Source organism: Trachemys scripta, chromosome 15 (genome assembly GCF_013100865.1).
Source record: "Trachemys scripta elegans isolate TJP31775 chromosome 15, CAS_Tse_1.0, whole genome shotgun sequence".
Lineage (NCBI taxonomy): Eukaryota > Metazoa > Chordata > Testudines > Emydidae > Trachemys > Trachemys scripta.
In genome coordinates, this window is record NC_048312.1 from 30,180,265 (window position 1) to 30,204,079 (window position 23,815).

The following is a 23,815-nucleotide window of genomic DNA, read 5'->3' on the forward strand; positions in this document are numbered from 1 at the left end:
CAAAGGCCATGAAGGACAGAGGCCATAACAGGGATGCACAGCAGTGCCGCGTGAAAATTAAGGAGCTAAGGCAAGCCTACCTCAAAGCCAGAGAGGCAAACGGAAGGTCTGGGGCAGAGCCGCAGACATGCCACTTCTACGCAGAGCTGCATGCCATACTAGGGGGTGCAGCCACCAGTACCCCAACCCTGTGCTTTGACTCCATCAATGGAGAATCACGCAACACGGAAGCGGGTTTGGGGGATGAGGAAGATGATGATGAAGACAATAAAGATAGCTCACAGCAAGGAAGCGGAGAAACTGGTTTCCTCAACAGCCAGGATATGTTTATCACCCTGTACCTGGAACCAGTAACCCCCAAACTCACCCAAGGCATGCTCCCAGACCCTGAGGGCACACAAGGGACCTCTGGTGAGTGTACCTTTGTAAATATTACACATGGTTTAAAAGCAAGTGTGTTTAATGATTAATGATTAATTTGCCCTGGAAATCGTGGCCAGTACAGCTACTGGAAAAGTCTGTTAAGGTATGGGGATGGAGTGGAAATCCTCCAGGGACATCTCCAGAAAGCTCTCCTTGATGTACTCCCAAAGCCTTTGCAAAAGGTTTCTGGGGAGGGCTGCCTTATCCCCTCCGCCATGGTAGGACACTTTACCATGCCAGGCCATTAGCACGGAGTCTGGAATCATTGCATAACAAAGCATGGCAGTGTATGGTCCCGGTGTTTGCTGGCATGCAGACAACATCCATTCCTTATCTCTCTTTGTTATCCTCAGGAGAGTGATATCATTCACGGTCACCTGGTTGAAATGGGATGATTTTATTAAGGGGACATTCAGAGGTGCCCGTTCCTGCTCAGCTGAACAGGAATATTCCCCGCTGTTAGCCATGCGGTGGGGGAGAGGGGTGAAGTGATCATCCCAGAGAACTGGGTGTGTGTGTGGGGGGGGGGGGTAGTTGGGTTTGTGCTGCATGTTAACCCGGAAACCACAGCCCCTCCTTTTACATTGCAAACCCATTTTAAATGGCCAACCCAATGGGTGCTTGGTATGGGAAATGAGGGTGCTGCTGTTTGAAACCATTCCCACATGTTATGAAGGTTGAAAAAGCCAAAAGACTGTGGCTTACCATGGCTGCCTGAAAGCCGAATTCTGTTGCCTGGCACTGCGTGAGTGATCTCTCACACCAAACCGGCAGGCCCTCAATATAAGAGGAAAAATGCGACCTTGTAATGAAAGCACATGTGCTGTGTAATGTGAACAGCAAAATTTAACGTGAAAGAGTGTACCCATTGTTCTCTAAAATGTGTCTTTTTTAACCACTTCTCCGTTCTCCTCCACCAGCTGCAAATGTTTCTCCTTCACAGAGGCTAGTGAAGATTAGAAGGAGAAAATGGTGGACTTGGGATGATATGTTCTTGGAGCTTCAGATGTCCTCCCACGCTGACAGAGCACAGCAGAATGCGTGGAGGCAGTCAATGTCAGACTACAGAAAAGCACAGTATGAACGAGAGGAGAGGTGGCGGGCTGAATCGCGGGATGAAGAGAGCAAGTGGTGGGCTGAAGAGGATAGGTGGTGTCAGCTTGCAGACAGAAGGCAAGAGTCAATGCTCCGGCTGCTGGAGCATCAAACTGAAATGCTCTAGCGTATGGTTGAGCTGCAGGAAAGGCAGCAGGAGCAGAGACCACCGCTACAGCCCCTGTGTAACCAACAGCCCTCCTCCCCAAGTTCCATAGCCTCCTCACCCAGACGCCCAAGAATGCGGTGGAGGGGCCTCTGGCTACCCAGCCACTCCACCCCAGATGATTGCCCAAGCATCAGAAGGCTGGCCTTCAATAAGAGTTAAAGTTTTAAAGTTTTAAACTGCAGTGTGTCCTTGTCCTTCCCTCCTCCCTCACTCCACCCAGCACTTCCCTCCTCCCGCACCCCTCCCAGGCTACCTTGGCAGTTATCCCCCTAGTTGTGTGATGAATTAATAAAGAATGCATGAATGTGAAGTAACAATGACTTTATTGCCTCTGCAAATGGTGTTCGAAGGGGGGAGGGGAGGGTGGTTAGCTTACAGGGAAGTAGAGTGAACCAGGGGGGGGGGAGGGTTCATCAAGGAGAAACAAACAGAAATTTCACACCGTAGCCTGGCCAGTCACAAAACTGGTTTTCAAAGCTTCTCTGATGCGCACTGCACCCTGCTGTACTCTTCTAACCGCCCTGGTGTCTGGCTGCATGTAATCAGCAGCCAGGCGATTTGCCTCAACCTCCCACCCCGCCATAAATGTCTCCCCCTTACTCTCACAGATATTGTGGAGCGCACAGCAAGCAGCAATAACAATTGGAATATTGGTTTCGCTGAGGTCTATCCGAGTCAGTAAACTGCGCCAGCGCACTTTTAAACATCCAAATGCACATTCTACCACCATTCTGCACTTGCTCAGCCTATAGTTGAACAGGTCCTGGCTGCCTGTGTACGGCTTCATGAGCCATGGCATTAAGGGGTAGGCTGGGTCCCCAAGGATAACTATAGGCATTTCAACATTCCCAATGGTTATTTTCTGGTCCGGGAAGAAAGTCCCTTCCTCCAGCTTTTGAAACAGACCAGAGTTCCTGAAGACGCGAGCATCATGTACCTTTCCCGGCCATCCCACGTTGATGTTAGTGAAACATCCCCTGTGATCCACCAGGGCTTGCAGCAGCATTGAAAAGTACCCCTTGCGGTTTATGTACTCGGTGGCTTGGTGCTTCGGTGACAAGATAGGGATATGGGTTCCGTCTATTGCCCCACCACAGTTTGGGAATCCCATTGCAGCAAAGCCATCCACTATGACCTGCACGTTTCCCAGTCACTACCCTTGATATCAGCAGGTCTTTGATTGCCTTGGCAACTTGGATCACAGCAGCCCCCACAGTAGATTTGCCCACTTCAAATTGATTCCCGACTGACCTGTAGCTGTCTGGCTTTGCAAGCTTTCACAGGGCTATGCCACTTGCTTCTCAACTGTGAGGGCTGCTCTCATCCTGGTATTCTGGCGCTTCAGGGCAGGGGAAAGCAAGTCACAAAATTCCATGAAAGTGCCCTTATGCATGCGAAAGTTTCGCAGCCACTGGGAATCGTCCCACACTTGCAACATGATGCGGTCCCACCAGTCTGTGCTTGTTTCCCGGGCCCAGAATCGGCGTTCCATGGCATGAAACTGCCCCAGTAACACCATGATTTGCACATTGCTGGGGCCTGTACTTAGTGAGAGGTCTATGTCCATGTCAATTTCCTCATCACCGCGCTGCAATCGTCTCCTCGTCTGGTCCTGGTTTTGCTTTGGCATGTTCTGGCTCTGCATATACTCCAGGACAATGCGCGTGGTGTTCATAGTGCTCATAATTGCCGCGGTGATCTGAGCGGGCTCCATGATCCCAGTGCTATGGCGTCTGGGCTGAAAAAAGGTGCGAAACTATTGTCTGATGGAGCGAGGGAGGGGTGAGTGACAACATGGCTTACAGGGAATTAAAATCAACAAAGGTGGCTGTGCATCAGGGAGAAACACAAACAACTGTCACCCAGAATGGCCCCGCCCCCAAAGATTGAACTCAAAACCCTGGGTTTAGCAGGCCATTGATTTCACAGAGGGAGGGGGAAGCAAATGAATACAGAACAAATCTGGTCCATCTATCTTTTACATTTGAGGCTGGCAGCAGATGGTGCAGCATGACTGAGAGCCATCGGCATCTTCTGGGTGCTTGGCAGAAAATGCTACATTACGACTGCTAGCCATCATCATCAAGACGGTGCAATAGGACTGCCGGCAGGACTGAGTCTCCAGCAGACAAAACATGTCTGCCCAGGTGCCTCTGATCGAACTCACTGAGGAGTACGACGATGATGGATACCAATTGTAATACACCATCTACTGCCAAAAAGCAATTAGCTGCTGCTGTGTAGCAATGCAGTACCACATCTGCTGGCACCCAGATGACATATGGTGACGGTGAGCTGAGCTGAGTGGGCTCCATGCTTGCTGTGATACGTCGTCTGCACAGGTAACCCAGGTAAAAAGGCGCAAATCGATTGTCTGCCATTGCTCTGATGGAGGGGGAGGAGCCTGATGACATGTGCCCAACCCCCCCGCGACACTGTTTTTGCATCATTAGGCATTGGGATCTCAACCCAGAATTCCAATGGGCGGCAGAGACTGCGGGAACTGTGGGATAGCTACCCATAGTGCAACGCTCTGGAAGTCGACGCTAGCCTCGGTACTGTGGACGTGGTCTGCCGACTTAATGCACTTAGAGCATTTTATGTGGGGACACACACAATCGACTGTATAAAACCAATTTCTGTCAAACCGGCTTCTATAAATTCGACCTAATTTCGTAGTGTAGACATACTCTGAGAGACAGCCTCTCCACAACAGCCAAAACCCCAGTGGTTTGGGCATTTATTTGGGATGCAAGAGACCCAGGTTTAAGTCATCTCAGGACCCATATGTAAATCCATGATAGAGATCATCTCGAATAGAGGGATTGCCAATCAATCATCATAAAGAGACCCCAGTTCAAGTCCATGCTCTGATGTGAAACAGGGACATTTTTGAAATCTCAAAAAATTTCATGGGCTAGGAAAACTGTCCTCTACTAGTAAGTGGAGCAGACAGATAGAAAGAGCACATCCCTTGGCATGGCAGATTGTCTTCATGGCTGTGTCTGAAAGCCCTTCATCTTTGAGAGAAAGAACAAGAGTGCCAGAAGCTTATCACATGGGCTGTTTTGGACTTTAAAACCAGGTTAGTTTTGCTCTGCTTGTGTGTTAATGAACTCAAGAAACTTTGCTTAAAAGAAAAGTGGTTTGCCCCCAAAAATGTCCCTGCTTTGGCACCATTACTGCCCGTCACCCCAGGGGTGGCTGCTTTTCAGTGAGTGCTGTTTGTAAAACAGAGATGAAACCTGATGTCTAATCTCTAAGGGGCTGATACTGCAGCCCTCCCTGTTGAGTAGTGCCTTCCTCCATGAGTAAACCCATCCATTTGGATCAACTGTTTGTGGTGGCAGGTACTGCTTAATATGAGGAAGGGCAACATAGCTGATTCCTCAACTACATTATTACCTACACATGGCCAGCTAACTAGTGAGATGGTTAGTCAGTCAATTTGTCTGAAAGGGCAGGTAAGGCAGGAGGAAGGATTTTCAAACAGGCCTGAAGGTAGTGATGAATGTGGGGCCAATTACACTGTACTTATTGCCAGGGTCTTTGAGGCCTACAAGATCACGCCTACTGGGATGGGCAGTTACGCCTACTGGGATGGGCAGTTACACAAGCAACGGTGACTAGTTATTCTGGAAACCTTCAGAGATTATTAATGGGCAGCTCAGTCCTATAATCTCTATGGCTCCTGGACGTATATGAAGGTGGTTATGGAGCCATGCAGTAGTTGCTATGGCAGCTGTGCACCAAAAGGATGATGAATCAGATGTGACTGGCGCTCCATGAAACACTTGACATCATATTCAGAAAGCTTGTCAAGGTGAAGAACGTAAGTACTTAGGTTGCAGAGTAATTTGCCTTCTTTTTTCTGCAAGATCAGACATGGTGTGGTCAATTTAGTCCTATAGATCAATAAACTAGCCAATGTTATCCTATAGATCAATTTGTCCGGTGGGATTTTGACACCTGAACTCTGTAAGGTTCTTCACGCTGCTAATTCTGTCTTCAGAACCATTTTAGCCCCGAATCTGAATGAATGTAGTCATCAAAGTTGTGCTTTATGATTTCACTCATCTAGTTTTTCTCATCCAGAATGGGCCTTGAACACACCCAAAGTATTTGAAAATTGGATCAAGCTGTCTGGTTGCTTGTTCTATGCATGCTAATTGCTGATATGATCCTCACTGTCCTCTTAAAAGGTGTGCAGGACTGTGGAGTGTGTGTGTATGGGCAAATAACTTTACATGCTGCCCAGAATGTGCGCTGAACTCTTAGGATGTGATTTTCCAAAGCAAGATGAGTTGTAAAGTGAGTTAATTTCAGATCCACCCAGCAAAGGGTTAATGATAGGAACAGTAATACATGTGACTTTGCAGTATGTATGCAAGTGTGTGTGTGTAGGTGAATGCCTGCATGTGTGTACGTCCCATTTGGTACAGGAATTTGATACGGCAATCATTCAGCACATCCCTGTTTGGCATGCAAATTTAGGATTTGTTCATTCATACCCAGAACAACCACCTTTCCCTACTGTTTGGAACCAAACACATAGTGAACGTTGGATTAAATCAGTAATGTTAAAAAACTCCGTGGATGACAGCATTTCCCATTAACTCCACATGGACTGCAGTTCTCTTTTAGTCTCTGTAGCTGAAATAGGGTGGAACAAAGTAGTGTCCAGGACTACTCCACTGAGGGATTGATTACAAGGTCATCAGGACAAATAGGAAGTGCAGGAGAAAGAATTTGGTTGAATGGTATGAATTACATGGAGAAGAGTGACTTTAAATACATGAAAAGAAAGGTGATCTGAGAAGCTGCTGCCGCTGGCTTAATGTGCTAGTACCCAGCCTGAGAAGAACATTTACCTACAATTTATTTTCCTAGAGACATATTGGGTGGGATTTTTAAAAATGCCTAAGTGTGTTAGGCACATAATTCCCATTGATTTCCAGTGTGGACTGGGTACCCAACTCTGAAGAATCCCTCTCGTCTATTGTTATTTAGATGTTAGGTTGCAAACGCTATAGGGCAAGGGATTTTTTTCCAGTTAAGCAACATACACACTTTGGTGCTGCAGAACATACACTGGTGGGTCTAGATGGAGAGGGCAAAGGGCATTCACTATTCCACCAGCCTCTGTTGCTCTCCGGGCCACTCCCAACCTACGCTTCCCTTTTAGCTACAGAAGAAGTGATGGAAACCCTATTGCTCCAGACACTTGGAACTAGACTGGACAAAGCACTAGAAAAATGCTTCAGGAAACCAGTGCACCAGACCATGGGAGGGATGGGCCAGATGGGACCTAGTAGAGCGTTTCCATCTCTAACAAACGCCTGCCTGTGGGCATAGGCAGAACTCAGACCCGTGGAGTCCCAGTCACATGCCCACAGCCTGGCCGAGTGGGAGAGGGCTCCTACCTGAGAGCTGTTTGCTGGGAAGGCAGTTAAGTAGGGGACGTCCATGATCTTCATGTCGTACATGTTCCCGTTGTAGATGACCGAAGGTCTGTAGATGTCACGGGACCCAGTGGGGCTGTATGTGTCTGTGAAGTCGTTGTACAGGAACTGGCGGATGATGGCGGTTTTCCCCACCTTTGGGGCTCCAAGAACAGCCACTTTCAACGTTTCCACCATGATCCCCATGCAGTACCTCGGCCAGCTCCCCCGCCCGGACCAGGGAGCCAGGTGCGGCGGCAGCAGGGGTAGGGGTTAGATCAGGACCATGGGCACTTCCCTGCAGGCTGCTTAGGGCTCTGCCAGCCAGCAGCCAAAGTTCTGCCCAAGTGCCCGAGCCCGGCTGGCCGCTCCTCGGACATCTGCGGCCGTTCGGTGCCAGCAGCTGATCCGCCAGGCCCCGCGGCTCTGACTTGCTACCGGCAGGAGAAGGTCCTTCGGGGCTGAACCGAAGCCAAGCTGGAAAGGTCGGCGCGGTGCTCGGTGCAACTAACGGCAAATCGGAGTGACTCTCATTGCACTCTGCAGCGAGTGACCCAGCGTGTAATGACACCGACCAGGAGGGGAAGGGGAAGGGGAAGTCTCCGCTCAGTGTCACAGTAGATCCCACTGGAGGAGCAGTGACTCTGTAACTCCCCAGTCAGCTCCCAACGCCGCCCGCGGGGGTCCTGGCAGATCGGAGTCCCCCAAGGAAAACAGCAACCCCAGGAAAACGATTCCACAACGCCCGGGCGCTGCTGGGGGATGTGTCCGGTGCAGGAGGCCCCCAGCCGTCTGCCCCAGGACCGGTAGTTTTGCAGTTCCTACCCCAGCGGTGCAAAGCGATCCTGGCGCTCTCTGCATGCCCCTGGCCGCTCCTCCTCCTCATGTGCCCGTCGGCTACCCCCTTAGAGGAGCATCAGCACAGCCAGGGAAGGCCCAGCTCCCCCGAGGCCGGGCTGACCCCCGGAGCCGCGGACGCAGGACAGGGATGTCACAAGCCAGCGCTCGGCATAGTGCATTACACCCGCGTCCTCATGGGCGCTCGGCACTTCCAGCGCCGTGGGCTCAGCCGCTCTCCGGCGCGCCCTGGCAGCGAGCTCCGAGCCCTCTGCTTGCAGCCCCGCTCAGCCCGCCTCCTTCCTGGGCTCAGTAGCGCAGCTCCCCAGGCCGGTGGCTCGCTCCCTCCCAGCGCTGCTGCCCGGATCGGGGGCATGCTGCGGAATACGGCCGCCCGCTGCGCTCCAGCCCGAGGCCAAACGCACAAGGGGGCTGGGGGTGGGAGCCCGATCCCGGCGAGGGGGAAGGGGTGCGAGGAGCCGGGAGACAGCTGGAGACCGGTGCTCTAACGCCAGGGAAATCTAGGGGCCGGGGCTGGGCCAGTGGAGGGAAGCCGAAGCACCAGCTGAATTGTGATGCAAAGCTCTGCTGGGGCGACTTCAGTCCCAGCCCCACTGGTGCCTTCGCCTCCCCACCCACCCCGTCTGCGGCTGCAGGGCTCCCTCCTCAGAGAGGCCAACCGAGACTGCGACCCCGCAGCGCCTTTGTCTCGCCATCCAAGCAGGCTGAGGGAGGGAGGGAAACTTGCAAAAAGCCCAGGCTGCGTTGACAAGCCCAGCGGGCCTGGGGCAGCAGGGCAGGGATATGACTCCCCCCTTCCATTAGACCGCCGCTTCCAAGGTGCACTTGGCAAAGCGACAGGCCAGGGGGAAGCTGATAACATTATGTTACTAGCATCCCTGGTCTCCTCTTCTCTCTCCAGGGCTCAGGCCCAGCCTATCACCGCGGCAGGGGAGCCCATTACATACCCAGCTGAACCCAGCCCCTGGGACTTGTCAGAGCTGAGAAGACAAGGTTACATTGTTCAGACATGGCTGCCTACCAGTTGGAGCCCTGCTCCTGCCAATACCCATGCTTACCTGTGTGCACCTGCCTAGGCCCCTTGGGCTCAAGGTAAGGCTCATCCCAAAGCCCCTAGGCCTCACAGAAAATGCAGAGCTGGGTGCTGGGATTGTTAAAATAGACGGTAAGTTGATAAGAATGGGTTTAGACTTGATGAAATGCTTGGCGTACACTGCATGTACTGATCTCACTTAGAGCCACTGTAGCACACAGTCTAAAGACACAGTGAATAGTTGCATCATAAACCTCTGTTGTTGTGTAACTCACCCAGAAAGAAGCATTAATGAATGTAAAGTACTCATCCTACACACAAGAAGTCCATCGAAACCAAATGAGCCCTTGTGAAATCCAAAGGCCCCCCCCCACTCATGAAGAGGAGGCTGGGGGAATGAGCGTTGCACGTGGGCAAACACTGAGGGAAGGAAATAAAAAGGCTTGATGGGAAAGAACTTGACTTGGGGTAAGTGACAGTGAGTAACCAGACTTGTGATTTTTGGTGCAAGGCACCATCTATCTCAAAGGCAGGCTTGGCTAAGTGGCCAGGCAGCCCACAGGGGACTATCTGCGTCTCCAAGGAGGTCACACTGGGTACTTGGCTGGTGAAATCTAAGTTCACACAGCTAGTTTGGGCCCTGGTTCTTAACACTCTGCCCTGAAGTGGTGAGCCCCTCCAGACAGTGTCCCAGTGAGCTGAGCAGAGGTGGCGAGTGGGGGCAGGTCAAGTTCCAGGTAGGCACTTCCCTACAGCGGAAATCCTGAGCACCCAGCAGTGCCCAGGGCTGTCAGGTGCTGGCTGTTCAGGCCATTGATTTAGGGGCCTAAGACGAGATTGAGGAATGTGACTTTAAGCATCCTGGTCTGAAATTTGAGTATGGCCCCTGCCCACACGCTTACAAACTATAGGCCTGGTGTCACAAACACTTGCTTAACTTAATGCAGCTGAAGTAGTCAATGATTGCTGTGTGGAAACTGCCGCAGGCTCACAGCCTAGAGTGAGAGAGGACAACTGCATTGAGAGGCCCAGGCATTTAAAAAACTAGATCTGACCTTAGTGGAAGCAGTGGCTTTTGAGGCTATAGTTGAAAGAAGAGCCCTGCTTAAGAAACATCAGTGTTTGAGAAAGCTGAACTGTATATATTATTGTGAGAGCTTCATTAGAATGCTAATATTTTGCAGTTTGCAACAGCTGTTCCATCAGAACTCATGACAGATCCCAACACGCCGTGTATGCTGAAGTAGTGTAAATGCAATTTGTAAAGAGTGCTCATTAGCTTCAGCCTCTGCCTTATGAAATGATTTAATTACGGTGACTATAAAAAGCAATGACAGTCTTTCAGTAACCCCCCACCCCCCAAGCATCAAGCCCAAACAGGAGCCTAGGTAGTTGTTAAAGATAATCCTATTTAACTAAATGAATTAAAAACACCTGTTGTTCTTTGAGAGGTGTTGCTCTATCCATTCCAATTAGGTGTGTGCGTGCGCCGCATGCACAGTTGTCGGAAAGTTTTCCCCTGGCAGGACCCCTCAGGTCGGCTGTGGAGCCCCCTGTAGTGGCACTTTCATGGCACTCAATATATGATCCTGCCGACCCGGCGCCTCCTCCGTTCCTTCTCAGTCTGGCATGCTGGGTATGGAAGTGCAGGCAGCCACAGGGCTGAGGAAACTCAGGCATCCCCTTGTTGTAGTAGTTGGGTATTGCTGGAGGCCTTGAATGACATCCGTGATGGCTTAGAAGCAGGGCTCTGGCAAAAGTGCTCTTGCCTGAACTGAGTCTAACACCGCCCCCATGAATTCTATTCTTTGGGGTGGTTCCAAGGTCGACTTCCTCAAGTTGAGGAGGAGACCCAGTCACTCGAATGTGGATCTGACTAATCCGATTTGAGACTCCATCTGCCCCCTGGTGCGGCCCCTGAGATGGGGATACCTGCACATGCCTCCAATGGAGGAAAGCAGCCACAACCAACATGCACTTGGTGAACACTCAGGGGGGCTGTTGAGGCCAGATGGAAGGAAAGTGAATTGGTAATGCTTGTGGGTGGACCACCAAGTGTAGGAATTGCTGGTGTACAGGTGGAATCGCTATATGGATGTAAGTGTCTTTCATGTTGAGGGTAGCGTACCAGGCTCCCGGATCCACGGAGGGAATAATGGTGCCCAGGGAGACTATGAACTTGTTGAGTCCTCACAGATCTAGAATGGATCTGAGACCCCCGCCTTGGCCTTGGGGATTAGGAAGTCTCAGGCATAGAATCCCTTGCCTCTTCACTCCTGAGGAACCTCCTCCACTGCTCCCAGAGTGAAGAGCGCCTGCACCTCCTGGATAAGGAGTTGCTCGTGAGAAGGGTCCCTGAAGAGGAATAGGGAAGGGGGGTAGAAGGGACAGTAGGAGCAGACTGGAGAGAATATCCCACTTCCACCATACAGAGGACCCAGTGGTATGAAGTTATTTGGGACCAAGCATGGTAGAAGTGGGACAGACGATTCAAAAAAAGAGGGGGAAGGATCTGGAAGTCAGGCTAGTGCGCCATCCTCAGGCGCTCTTTCAAAAGGCCACATTGGAACCCAACCATGGTTTAGTTGGGCCCTGTCCGTGCCTGTATGGGGGCTTGGAAGGCTTTCGTCTACCACTCCTGCCCCTTCTCCTATAAAAGTCCTGCCTTGGCCATGGAGAATAGGAGCGCTGCTGCTGCTGCAGCTGGAAATGTTTGCATTGGGTTGCCGGGGTGTGCATACCTAAGGATTTCATGATAGTCATTGAGTCCTTTAGGCTATGCAGTGGAGAGTCAGTCTGCTCCACAAACAGGTCTGCCCCATCAAAAGGCAGGTCCTGCATGGTCTGTTGAACCTCAGGCAGGAGTCCCGAGACCTGCAGCCGTGAGCTAGGCCTCATGGCGATACCAGAGGACAAGGTGCGCACTGCAGAGTCCACAGCGTCCAGTGAGGCCTGTAAAGAGGTCCATGACACTGCCTTGCCCTCCTCCACTATCGCTCCAAACTCCTCCCTGGACTCAGTTGGCACCAGCTCCTTAAACTTGAGCATCGAGTTCCAGGAGTTGAAGCTGCACCTACTCAGAATTGTCTACTGGTTGGCAATCTTGAGTTGCAACCCCACTGTCGAATAATTTGCACCCAAATAAATCCAGGTGCTTGGCATCCTTGGACTTAGGCACTGGGGCTTGTTGTCCCTGCCTCTCCTCGTTTACTGTAGTCACCGCCAACGAGCAAGGCTGCAGGTGCAGGAAGAGGTATTCGTACCCCTTAGATGGGATGAAATAGTTCCTCTCCACACCCTTTGCAGGGGGAGGTATGGAGGCCGGGGTCTGCCAAATGGTCTTAGCATTGGCTTGATGAGGGGTGGAGCCATCCTCGATGGATCTTCTGGGGCCAGGATGTCGACTATTAGGTCCTCCGACTCCACCACCTCCGCGGCCTGCAAGCCCCTATTTTTGCCACCCTGCGAAGGAGGTCCTGTTGGGCGCAGCTGTCTATGGGGGGTGGTCCCGAGACAAAGGTGCCTGCAACTGCCTCATCCAGGGAGGAAGACGAGGAGGCTAATGGGGGAACAGGGCTCTCCTGTCCTGCCTCACTGACTGGGCCAGCCACACCTGGATTAGGATCAGGAATTGGGGTTGGTTCCAGGGGAGGGCGAGGAAACGGCACCTCCTCAGCACCCCTAGGGGTGGGGCGACTGGCACCCGCGGTTCAGATGTTGATAATACAATAGTAACTCTGTATCTAGCAAAAGGTAGGATGCAAAACAACTGATGTAGAGCAGAGAATGGAAAAGAACAGAGAAAGCTTCTCTTTGGTGCGCTGGGTGTCAGATTAAGATGGTAAATACTGTTCCACTCATACAGGCTCCTGCCCAAAATAGATACTGTAAATGTCTATATAAAAATGAGAGGCTTAAAAGAAAAAACTTGATGAGCTAAAATATCTCACTGGCCAAGGGCCTTACTATGACAGATGATACAAAAACATGGTTGGATGACAAAAATCAGTGGAAGACTGATGTCTGGCTAGAGCTATCCCAGACAGACAGATCAAAGAGGTAGGGGAGCAGCGCTGTACCTAAAGGATTCCATAGGGTCTGGGGCTAAAATGGAATTCCAAGAGCAAGTAGCTAAGGTGTAAAACACAAACAGATGATATAAAGTATCAGAGAGGAAACCTGCAAAAGAATCAGTGGTCTGCTGGATCACCGGGCTTAAAGGGAGCAATTAGAAGACAAAGACATTGCTGAGAAGCTATGATCTGTTTGCATCAGTCTTCACCCCCCAGATAAAGCTGGGGAGATTCCTAACCTGGACTTACTCTTTTCTGGTAATAAATATGACTTACTCTCGAGAATGAGGCATCAGAAAAAGAAGGGCTGGAACAGATTGATACATTAAAAAGCACATCTGCTGGACCATCCAAGACTTCTGAAAGAGCTCAACTATGAAGTGTCTAAGGTCCCTCATTAAAAACAGCTCCTGGAGCAGAGGATTGGACGGTAGCAAATGCTATATTCTGTTTAAAAAAGGTTCTAGGGGTGACCTTGGAATTACAGACTAGTAAGCAGACCATAGATCTGAGACAGTGTGGCAATTCCTACCTAGCTCAGTTTTTCACTTTCTTGTCCCTGTTATCTGGCTTGTTTCTCTTGACTGCACAGGGTCCGTCTCCCCGAGTATGTCTCTGCTTCAAGCTGGGGCCGAGATTCCCAGCTTGAGGAGACGCACTCGAATTAGCTGTGAGCAAGCCAGCGTGCTACAAGGATCATAGCCCAGCAGGAGGAGTGGCTGGTCTCCCCTGGTATGATCCAGGCCAAGACCCCAGGCAGGGCCAGCTCGGGCTTTTTGGCCACCCCAAGTAAAAAAAACAAAAACAAAAAACAAACCAACCAAAAAAAAAAAAAAACAAAACCACACAGGGCGGCCAGAATTGCAAAGCAAAAAAAACCTCCTCTTCCCCCCCCCCCCCCAAAAAACCCCCAGTGATCTGTGCGCCGGAGCACGGGTGCAGGGGGACCAGCTAGCGGGCGGGAGAGAGAGAGAAGGGGGTTGGCCAAGGCTACAGCAGGGCGCTGCCACACGGCCCCTCCCCCCGCGCGGTGCCTGCTGCCTGCCGGGAGGGTGCCGCGCCGCTCCGGGCGGCTGGAGGGAAGGACGCGGGCTGCCCTGCCGAGCTTGCTGCAGGGCGCTCCCGTCCTCCGCGCCACCACCCCCTACAGGAGCAAAAAAAAGCGGCCGTGCCGCCCTAGGATTGGGCGGAATGCCGCCTCATTCAATCTGCCACCCCAAGCACTAGCTTGCTCAGCTGGTGCCTGGAGCCAGCCCTGACCCCAGGCATGTCCATGTGGCAGCTAGTCCCTCCCGTTACCATGGCTACACTATCTGTAATGTGTTAGCTTGTCTCCTGGAGCTGGGGATTACATGCTGCTGGAAGTGTAGACAATACCTTATGGTTCTGTCCAGCGTTCAGCACAACAGAGCTCTGATCTAAGCTGGATCCTTTAGCAGCCATATAGCACTTATGAAGCCCCCTGATTTCTCAAATACAGGGTGATGGCCTGGATCCATCCCTGGTGTAAAATGTGATACACAGAGATGAAGGTTTTACAGGGAAATACAGAGGTGCACTGGAAGGGTGAAGGAGTGAGCTCTGGTTTTAGACACACTACAGACAACTAAGGGAAGGGCTGCAGTGATGACATGAATGGAGATGTGATGAGGTTTCTAACACAGCAGGGTCTCACCATTTTTCTTGAGTTACCGGCAGGTGTTTTCTGGCAAACTAAGTTAGGCAGCTATTCGCCAGGGCAGGAGACACATGGGCCAAGTGACAGCCATGTAACATTCTGCTGCGTGGGTCTAGTACCGAGGGGAACGTTTTCAGAAGTGTCTGACTTAAGAGTCCAAGGCCAGCTTTACAGTACAAACTGTTGTGTGGAACCTCCCCCCCTCCGCTGACATAGCTGGGCTGGCAAAACCTCCACGTAGATGCAGCTTACACCAGCAAAAAAACTCCTGCTGGCAGTACAAGCTGCACGGTGGGTAGGGGGCCTAGCCAGGAGAGCCTGGGAGTGTAGACTAGCCAGATTTGCATGTGTAGTTAGGCACTCAGTGGGATCTACAAAAGTGCCTAAAGACCTTTGACAAGCTGATCCTACATCACCTTTGTAAATGAAACTTGATTGCTTTTGTAAAATGTTAGCCTAGGGCTTGGTCCCTTTCTCATGTACTGAGAACTCACCCAGATTTGGATGCACAAGGACTACAGGATTAGCTCCCTGGACAATAGTCTTCCTATCCTCTCTGCCACTACCTGCCAAGGAAGAACGCAATCCATCTCAGATTGCACGGAGGGTAGATAAAGCTACTGCACTGCTTTGTACCTTCTTTGGAATCCATGAGCCAGTCAATTTAGATGGGGATAAGGCCCTGTGACAGGATTTAACTACCTCACATAAATGTGCTCAGACTCTGGTACCAGAGTATTTATGGGTTATTTCCCCACTGGAGACTGCAGCTATAGCTGGTCAGTTCATTTAAAATTACCTGGTGAGGCCAGGCTTCTAAATCCTGCACCACCTATGAGCTGGAATTGCTGGAGTCATTCCCCCACTGCCTGCACTTGGTTGTTTGGTCTCAGGAGGGCTAACAAAATCATCCAAAGCCCAAGATTTGGTGGTGATGGAGGACTTCAACTATCCAAATATATGTTGGGAAAATAACACAGCGGGGCACAGACTATCCAACAAATTCCTGGACTGCATTGGAGACAACTTTTTATTTCAGAAGGTTGAAAAAGCTACTGGGGAAGCTGTTCTAGACTTGATTTTAACAAATAGGGAGAAACTCGTTGAGAATTTGAAAGTAGAAGGCAGCTTGAGTGAAAGTGATCATGAAATCAGAGTTTGCAATTCTAAGGACGGGTAGAAGGGAGAACAGCAAAATAGAGACAATGGATTTCAGGAAGGAGGATTTTGGTAAGCTCAGAGAGCGGATAGGTAAGGTCCCATGGGAATCAAGACTGAGGTGGAAAACAACTGAGGAGAGTTGGCAGTTTTTCAAAGGGACACTATTAAGGGCCCAAAAGCAAGCTATTCCGCTGGTTAGGAAAGATAGAAAGTGTGGCAAAAGACCACCTTGGCTTAACCACGAGATCTTGCATGATCTAAAAAATAAAAAGGAGTCATAAAAAATGGAAACTAGGACAGATTACAAAGGATGAATATAGGCAAACAACACAGGAATACAGGGGCAAGATTAGAAAGGCAGAGGCACAAAATGAGCTCAAACTAGCTACAGGAATAAAGGGAAACAAGAAGACTTTATCAATACATTAGAAGCAAGAGGAAGACCAAAGACAGGGTAGGCCCACTGCTCAGTGAAGAGGGAGAAACAGTAATAGGAAACTTGGAAATGGCAGAGATGCTTAATGACTTCTTTGTTTCGGTCTTCACCGAAAAGTCTGAAGGAATGCCTAACATAGTGAATGCTAATGGGAAGGGGGTAGGTTTAGAAGATAAAATAAAAAAATAAGTTAAAAATCACTTAGAAAAATTAGATGCCTGCAAGTCACCAGGGCCCAATGAAATGCATCCTAGAATACTCAAGGAGCTAATGGAGGTATCTGAGCCTCTAGCTATTATCTTTGGAAAATCATGGCAGACGGGAGAGATTCCAGAAGACTGGAAAAGGGCAAATATAGTGCCCATCTATAAAAAGGGAAATAAAAACAACCCAGGAAACTACAGACCAGTTAGTTTAACTTCTGTGCCAGGGAAGATAATGGAGCAAGTAATTAAGGAAATCTGCCAACACTTGGAAGGTGGTAAGGTGATAGGGAACAGCCAGCATGGATTTGTAAAGAACAAATCGTGTCACACCAATCCGATAGCTTTCTTTGATAGGATAACGAGCCTTGTGGATAAGGGCGAAGCTGTGGATGAGGTATACCTAGACTTTAGTAAGGCATTTGTTATGGTCTCGCATGATATTCTTATTGATAAACTAGGCAAATACAATTTAGATGGGGCTACTATAAGGTGAGCATAACTGGCTGGATAACCATACTCAGAGTTGCTATTAATGGTTCCCAATCCTGCTGGAAAGGCATAACAAGTGGGGTTCCGCAGGGGTCTGTTTTGGGACCAGCTCTGTTCAATAACTTCATTAACAACTTAGATATTGGCATAGAAAGTACGCTTATTAAGTTTGCGGATGATACCAAACTGGGAGGGATTGCAACTGCTTTGGAGGACAGGGTCATAATTCAAAATGATCTGGACAAATTGGAGAAATGGTCTGAGGTAAACAGGATGAAGTTTAACAAAGACAAATGCAAAGTGCTCCACTTAGGAAGGAAAAATCAGTGTCACACATACAGAATGGGAAGAGATTGTCTAGGAAGGAGTACGGCAGAAAGGGATCTAGGGGTTTTAGTGGACCACAAGCTAAATATGAGTCAACAGTGTGATGCTGTAGCAAAAAAAGCAAATGTGATTCTGGGATGTATTAACAGGTGTGTTGTGAGCAAGACACGAGAAGTCATTCTTCCGCTCTACTCTGCGCTGGTTAGGCCTCAACTGGAGTATTGTGTCCAGTTCTGGGCACCGCATTTCAAGAAAGATGTGGAGAAATTGGAAAGGGTCCAGAGAAGAGCAATAAGAATGATTAAAGGTCTTGAGAACATGACCTATGAAGGAAGGCTGAAAGAACTGGGTTTGTTTAGTTTGGAAAGAGAAGACAGAGGGGACATGATAGCAGTTTTCAGGTATCTAAAAGGGTGTCATAAGGAGGAGGGAGAAAACTTGTTCACCTTAGTCTCTAAGAATAGAACAAGAAGCAATGGGCTTAAACTGCAGCAAGGGAGGTTTAGGATGGACATTAGGAAAAAGTTCCTAACTGTCAGGGTGGTTAAACACTGGAATAAATTGCCTAGGGAGGTTGTGGAATCTCCATCTCTGGAGATATTTAAGAGTAGGTTAGATAAATGTCTATCAGGGATGGTCTAGACAGTATTTGATCCCGCCATGAGGGCAGGGGACTGGACTCGATGGCCTCTCGAGGTCCCTTCCAGTCCAAGAATCTATGAATCTATGGCAGCTAGGTCAGACTGGGCATGGAGATGAGGAGCTGTGAAAGGAGTAGGCCAGGGAGAAGGGATTTGTCCAACTCCATTATGGTTAAGAAGAGCCAGTCATTGCACAGATCAGAGAGCAGTGATCTGCATGGCAGACAGTGCCAGCTCCAGCCCAGGTACAGTAGAGACCAGCTCACTGGATTAATCTTTGCTCACTGGCAGAGGAAGGGATTGGTGAGCCATTAGGCCTCAGCCAGTGCAGCAAACAGAATAAGCCAACAGGTATTTCAATAATAGGTTTATCCTGATAGGAGGCAGTAGCACGTCTAATAGTTAGAGCAGGGGACTAGGAAGGGGCTTGCTGGGTGATCACGGTCAGTCACTTCACCTCTGTGTCTCTATCCCAGTGTTGGAGGTGCTGTGTTTGAGGGGGGAGAGGAAGCGAAAGCAGCACTACTTACCCCCTTTGGGAAAGTCTTGTGTTATTGGGATGAAGAGTGCGGTAAGTGCCAGCTATTAGAAAAGGCCTGTCCTTCGGCTCCCCACGCAGGCGAGACGATCAGAGGGCCAGGAGCAGGTTGATCTTTAACACTGGGATCTGAGCAGCATACTTTTGAACACTGTGTACTTCAAATGATTGCTACAACCACCAAAAAACTAGTCAACTAAATCAAATCCCCTCTTGTCCTGCTCGTGTGGACAAAGGGGAAGCCAAAGCATTATGGACACAGCAGAAGAGATGGGTCCCATGGCCAGTGACAAACTCCTCTGCTCAGCAGGTTCAGTACAGAATGAAATCTTCAGCAACAATCTTGTAACTGAGACAGAGGCCACTGGTCCACAACACACAATCCTGACTTAAGTGTCTACTGTGCTCCACTCAACCGTTTTACAGCTTCTTCTTCCTTCCAGGGATGTAGAGAGAGCTGGCTTCCATAGGCGCAAGGAAGATTACGAGACCTCCGCGATCCCCAGCTCATAGCTCAGCTAAAGCAGCACATGCCAACTCCACTGCAGCCGTAGCTCTTTCTACTCCACTGGGTTATCGACAGCTGATGCTCAGTCTACCAATGCAGAGAGTAAGTGACCGTTGCAGACCTTTCCCTATCCACTCTCACACTACACCAGGACAGGAGACTGCTTATCTACTGGTAGTCACATAGGAAAATCCTGACCCCACTGAGGTGAACAGGAAAACTCCCAATTGATTTCAAAGGGACTTCGATATTACCCTTAGCATTTACATATTCTACACATAGCACTGGGGACAGGGAGAGAAAGTGGGCAGGACTATGGCAGTCCAGACCTTCCCCCATTCTTTCCAACCCAACCACATGGGGCCAGAAAGCCCATATCTGTATAAAAGCTTTTACTCCCCTGGAGACGCAGCAGAGGCTGGGAAAGGGATTCCACTTCAACTTGGAGTTGGGAACAGGAGTAAATGCAGTACATACCTGAGAATAGGACAGGAGGAATGGAACAGTTTTCCCCAGTTTACTCTCTCCTCTACTCCATTTCTGGGCTCCCTCTTGTGTTCAGAAGGGTGTGTTGCATCGGCTCCTGCTCTATTCAATGGTGAGATTATTGCTGTCTATACTCCTCCACAAGCTTTCAAGCAGAAGGAAGTTCAAAGACAGACTGAAAAGCAATGATAGCAGGTGTCCAAGGCTGCAGTAATGGAAAGAGGGGTGGATTTTCAGGTAAGTGGCTGACGGGGGTGGTGGTATGGATATCAATGACCACCTGAGCTGCGGCCATATGGGCGACACCAGCTGTGGCCAGCCAGTGCGGAGTGATGTGATCAGCTAGTCTTCAGCAGGTTCAGATACATAAAACACCCTGTGATCTCTGCTCTGAGCGGAAAGTACTGATCAAGTTTCAATAGCTCCTGCTGGCCAATATCTTGGGCTGGCCCAGACACCACACTGAGGCTATGTCTACACTACTGCAGTAAGTCGACCTAAGTTACGCTACTCTAGCTATGTCAATAACGTAGGTTGACTTACTGCGGTGTCTACACCGCGCTGGGTCGACAGGAGACTCTCTCCCATCGACTTATCTTACTCTTCTTGTTCAGGGTGGAGTACCGGAGTTGACCGGAGAGCGATCTGTGGTCCATTTGGTGGGTCTTCAGTAGACCTGCTAAATTGACTCCCCCAGTGCATCGATCCAGCTGTAGTGTAGACATAGCCTGAGGAAGCTCAAGCTGCTGGAATCCTTGGCTGCCACTTAGTTAACAAACAACCCTTTTGGGGTCCTGCAGTGGGGAAATGCACCTGTATGAACCCAGCTCTGGTTCCTCCCCTGCCGGCCACATGACTGAACATCAGCAATAAACTCAGGGGAAAGGGCTGAACTGATGCCAGAGGTGGAAGAAGTGTGTCCAAGTGGCAAGGCAATTTAGCAACCAAGCATCAGAGGCAGCAGAAACCAGCATAGAAGGAGCATCTGTCACTCAGAGCCATCTATGTCCCTGTCCCCATCCTCTGCACAGAGCAGATTGATGGGAAGATGTCACCTTTATTCAATGTTACCTCTTTTAAAACACAAGTAAACATACGAGCTATATATATTTACTGTAGGGATCTGAAAACTCGCACCAAACACTTCTATTTAAGGGTGGTCAATTGCTTTTATTATTATTTCTGGAGGGGGAAAGAACATTAGTGTCACTGATCCAAAGGCAGAACCCCTGCCCCTCCCTCCCCCCTACAGAAGCAACAAATAGGAAAAGCCTTAAATGCTCAGCAGAGAAACAGCCGCGCCCCACTTCTGCTGGGATTGCCGTAGTTGATGAGCACAGGAGAGTTACATGGGCCCTAAGGGCACAAACATTCCAGATGTCACCCACTCCCCTGACCCATCAAAACCTATACTGGAAACAGTGATGGGGAGGGAGTCTGTTCGGATGGCTGATCACATCTGCTGTTGTGGTTAAGGAATCGGAACAGCACAAACACTGGAGGGGGAGCCTCACAGCGACAGCAACGGAAGCCCGATGTGTCCCAGGGCAGTTAGCAAACCAGTCAAACATGAGGAAACTCCTTCCTGGAAAGCTCAATTCAAGGACCGGCATCCCATGGTGATGGGAGGATTATAATGAATATTGGCATATGATTTGGTACATCCCTTATTAGTCTTCAGAGCCATCTCCTATGGAGTCACCGTGGCCCTAATACTAACAATGAGTATTTTGTCCTTCCTTGTGTTAATTCTGAGTGTGCATTATGTCCCCCAGAGATGGTAACAGCCCTCTTCATAGCAGTTGTGGGTACAGGCTGTGACTTCCAATGGTACTTAGCCCCCTAGGCTCTTTGACAATCCCAACCAGACTGAGGAAATACACGCTGAATGGAGGGTTTGCAGCGCAAGAAAAGGGGTTATTCTGTTCCAAGACAGATTACTCCTACTAACCCCCTACAGCCTAGGAAGAGATCAAACCCTCTCCTTAAGGGTACCTCAGTGTTTGGGGGTAAACTCAAACTAGCCTTTTAAAGGAAGAGATGACCTCTACTGAGATATCTGTTCCAGGTCTGGAACTGCACTATCCCTTATAGAACCTGAGGGCTTGCAGGGGGAAGGGAATGGAGCTTGTATCCGCAGAACAAAGAAAAGCAAGTGCCTTGGTCAGTTAAATTTCAAAGGGGGAAGGAGAGCTCTAAATGGAGATTTGCCACCTTGAAAAAAATACTCAAGGCATCAATTCATCATTAGCTAGCTGCCTTCAAAGCTGTCCACTCTGCAGACACAAAGCTTTCGGCAAGTTACAGAACAACTTGATCTGCAGAGGCAGAGCCCCAAATCATTTCCAACTCCTGTTACACCTCCCCTAGCCCCCCAAATTCCCACAATCCCCCCCCGCTGAGACCTTGTGCCAAGCTTCAGCAAAGAGTCCCTTTTTATTGTCCACTCCTAGAAATAAGGGAGGCTCAGAGGCACATTAAGCACAAATCAGCACAAGTGATGGAAAAATCCAGAAGCAAGCAGGACTGGAAGCAAATCCACCCCAAGTAACAGGTCACCGTGAAAGGAGGAGGAAGAAGCGGTGCTTCAGCATAGCTGTCCCATCAGAAGAGGGGTTATTAGCGATGAATTCTTCACCAGACAACACATGTGTTTAAATGCAAGAGACCCATCACCGCTGTCTTCCCAGGACTGGGCTTGGCGATGTAGCACAAGCCATACTTAAGCACCAAAGTGTTGATTCATTTATTTGGCTGGGAAGGTCAGGGGAAATGGATTTGAAGATAGTAATGAGACTCAATGGGCACTGCCTTCCCACCCAGATTCTCACACACGCTCTCTTAATTTCAGTAAGAGTACAAGGGCAAAAAACAGGGCTCTTAAAAGGGGCAACGTCAGCAAAGAGGACACTGCATTACTTCACATGAAAGAATTCTACACTGATGCATTGAATCGCAACAAGATCCCTCCCCCTGCCCCCCTCTCCTCCCACCCCATCCCCAAAGAGCTGAAGATGGAATGTTAGGCTCTGCCGCTCACACCATTTTCAGCATCAGGGGGGCGCCAGTTTGAAGTTTCCAGAGTATCTTGATCTTGCATTTGTTCCTTCCAAGGTCAAGAGGAAACATGCACACAGGTTCTGGTCCCCATTTCCTCATTTGGGATGCGGGAGGAGAGAGAGGAGGATGAGGTGGGTGCCTCAGTTCTTCAGAATGGTTTCATATGCTTGGTAAACATACTGGGATACCTCGGGCGCTCGGCACTTCAGAGACAGCTGCACGGAAAGAGGGAAAAACAACTCAATGGCACCTTACTTAGCACTGCAAGGGAGGCACTCACTTTCGACTCGCCAGCAGTTAGTAACTGGGGCACTGGATCAGAATCTCCAGCGAAAGGTTTGTGGGTGGGTGAAGAGAAGCATGCTAAAGACCTAGTGGAATGGCCATCCAAAGCCTTCGAAGAAAACCTCGAAAGCTTTCGGTGCCATGATGTGCAGCAAAGCCAAGCCTCCGATGCCCTGCCACTCAACCGGGCATTGGCTTCCAAAGGCCAAACTTCACCTCCATCCCACACGGATCAGCCAACGTCTCCCCTCGTTGTTGTAAAACTGACTTCAGAGATACTGAGTCAGGAGACTAACGTTAGAGACAAAAGTTATTTAGGCTAAAGAAATTGATTCCCACATTTAACGTCACCCGCTTGCTTCCCTTCCCGATTTGGGTCCCATCCATCCATTCCCTCACCCAGCATCATTCCCCAGGGCAGGTTGAGAGGCAGAGTTGCCTGCAAGCCATATGCATGTGATCTATAGGCACAAAAGGTGTAGGGAGCACAAATGAGCTAGAGACAGTCACTCGCGCATGCACGCACACTCCCTACCTCTGCCTGTTCGGGGCTTTGAACTGTTGGCTGTTAATACATTATTTACCTGGGTAGAAACCTGAAGTGTTATGTCTCATCTTTAATTGAAACTAATGCCTTGAAGTTACTTACCAGATAAGATTAAAATTTACACAATTCTCTTTGGTTTGAGCTCAATTAGTTCCTAAAACCAGAAATGAACGGGAAAGAAGAAATCCAGAACACAACTGGCAAGGTCCACTTGGGGGTTAGACACAGGGTGTAGTCACTAGGGCAAGGGTTTTCAGAAATCACTAGTGATTTGGGGTACATCCATTTTGGGGTGTTTGTCTGGAGACACCATAAGATGGGCCTGATGTTCAGAGGGTGGGTGCTTGGCACTTAAGCAGGC

General features: G+C 49.6%; 1 protein-coding gene across 6 annotated transcripts in view; it reads right to left on the reverse strand.

Moving 5' to 3' along the window:
* Positions 1 to 20,711: 20,711 nt before the first annotated feature.
* AP1B1 (adaptor related protein complex 1 subunit beta 1) overlaps positions 20,712 to 23,815 on the reverse strand; it is a 66,934-nt gene continuing 63,830 nt past the window's right edge. For all 6 annotated transcript variants that reach the window (XM_034790859.1, XM_034790858.1, XM_034790857.1 and 3 more), the window contains one exon: positions 20,712 to 22,837. In XM_034790859.1, coding sequence (XP_034646750.1) covers positions 22,763 to 22,837 — 75 coding nt within the window. In that variant the 3' untranslated portion in view covers positions 20,712 to 22,762. The remainder of the gene's footprint in view (positions 22,838 to 23,815) is intronic.